Source organism: Halictus rubicundus, unplaced genomic scaffold (assembly GCF_050948215.1).
Source record: "Halictus rubicundus isolate RS-2024b unplaced genomic scaffold, iyHalRubi1_principal scaffold0499, whole genome shotgun sequence".
Classification (NCBI taxonomy): domain Eukaryota; kingdom Metazoa; phylum Arthropoda; class Insecta; order Hymenoptera; family Halictidae; genus Halictus; species Halictus rubicundus.
Window position 1 is genome coordinate 56,607 of NW_027489040.1, and position 1,259 is coordinate 57,865.

Below are 1,259 nucleotides of genomic sequence, written 5' to 3' on the forward strand. Positions count from 1 at the left end.
TCTTTTCCATCATTACTCTTTTTTCTGTTCCATTGTTGCCATCTTTACCACTACCCATTCTCCTTTTTCTTTTCCCTTTCTCCCCCTTCTCACTACTTCTTCAACCTCAAGTTTTTCTCCTATCTTTTCCAATATTTTTTGTACTTCTTCCTGCACATCGCCTCCTTCTTTTATCTCTAACCCTTTTATTATTATGTTTTTCCTCCTTATCTCTCTATCCTTTCCTTCCCACTTCCTCTCTATTTCCATCAGTCTTCTCTCCATCTCTCCTCTCTCTCTTCCTCCCTGTTCTCTTCCTCTCCTCTCTACTATTTCTTCCAGTCTTTTGTCTATTTTGTCTTCTATCTTCCCCTCCATCTCTATCTTCTTCGCTCTCTCTTCTATCTCTCTTAACGCTTTCCTGTCCCTCTCCCTTTCCTTCTCCCACTCTTCTTTCATTTCCTTCATCTGTCTCATTATGCCCGTCAGCTCTTTCCACCCTTTTGCTATTTCACTCATCTGCTTTCTTGTTCCTTCTAAAGCTTCATTTATTTCATCTTTTAATATCTCCCTAATGTTCTGTAAATCTACTATTTTTCCTTGCCTGGCCTCTTCTTTCGTTTTCTCTGGCGATCTATCTGTCTTTTTGCTTTTTCTAAAAGGGCTTTTTTCCTTTTCTTCTTTTTCCTCACTGTCTCTCTCCTTTCTCTTCTTATCTAGCCATTTCTCTAGTTTCTCCACTTCAGATAGGCTGTTAGACCTGACTCTTTCCTTATCTCCTATTTTTATTAGCTTCCTTGTCTTCTCTCTTCCTTGCTCATTATCTTCCTTTCTACTCATTTCTTTTCTTCTCTTCTCGTCTACCTTCTTTACCTGCCTTCTTGTCACTGTCTCTGAGCTTCTTTCTTTTCCTGCACGATGGCGCTCGCCCCTTTTCCTCCTTTTTCTCTGTTCACCTTTTTCTTGTCTTCCTAACCTCACTTTCTTCTCCTACTCTCTTTTCTTCCACCTTTGCTCTCCTCACCTTCTTTTCTTCTTCCCACTTCTCCTCCGTTCTCCTCCACCTACTGATCTCACTCCCTCCACTTTCCCCTTAACTTTCACTCTTTGCTATCTCCTCTTTCTCTGCTCTCACACTATTCTCGCTTTCCTCTATCGAACCGGAAACGGAACTCAGGATAGAATAGAGGATAGGATCGGATAGAGGATAGGATAGAGGATAGGATAGGATATAGGATAGGATAGGGGATAGGATAGGGGATTTGATAGGATAGAGGATA

The 1,259-nt window shown here is 41.1% G+C and overlaps 1 protein-coding gene across 1 annotated transcript; it reads right to left on the minus strand.

The window, feature by feature from the left end:
- Window positions 1-432: 432 nt before the first annotated feature.
- LOC143364362 (uncharacterized) lies at window positions 433-927 on the minus strand (the record flags this gene model as incomplete). Its single annotated transcript, XM_076804758.1, has 2 exons — window positions 433-666; window positions 816-927. Coding segments are annotated over 2 exons (209 nt in total), but the record flags the coding sequence as incomplete, so codon positions are not given.
- Window positions 928-1,259: the final 332 nt, after the last annotated feature.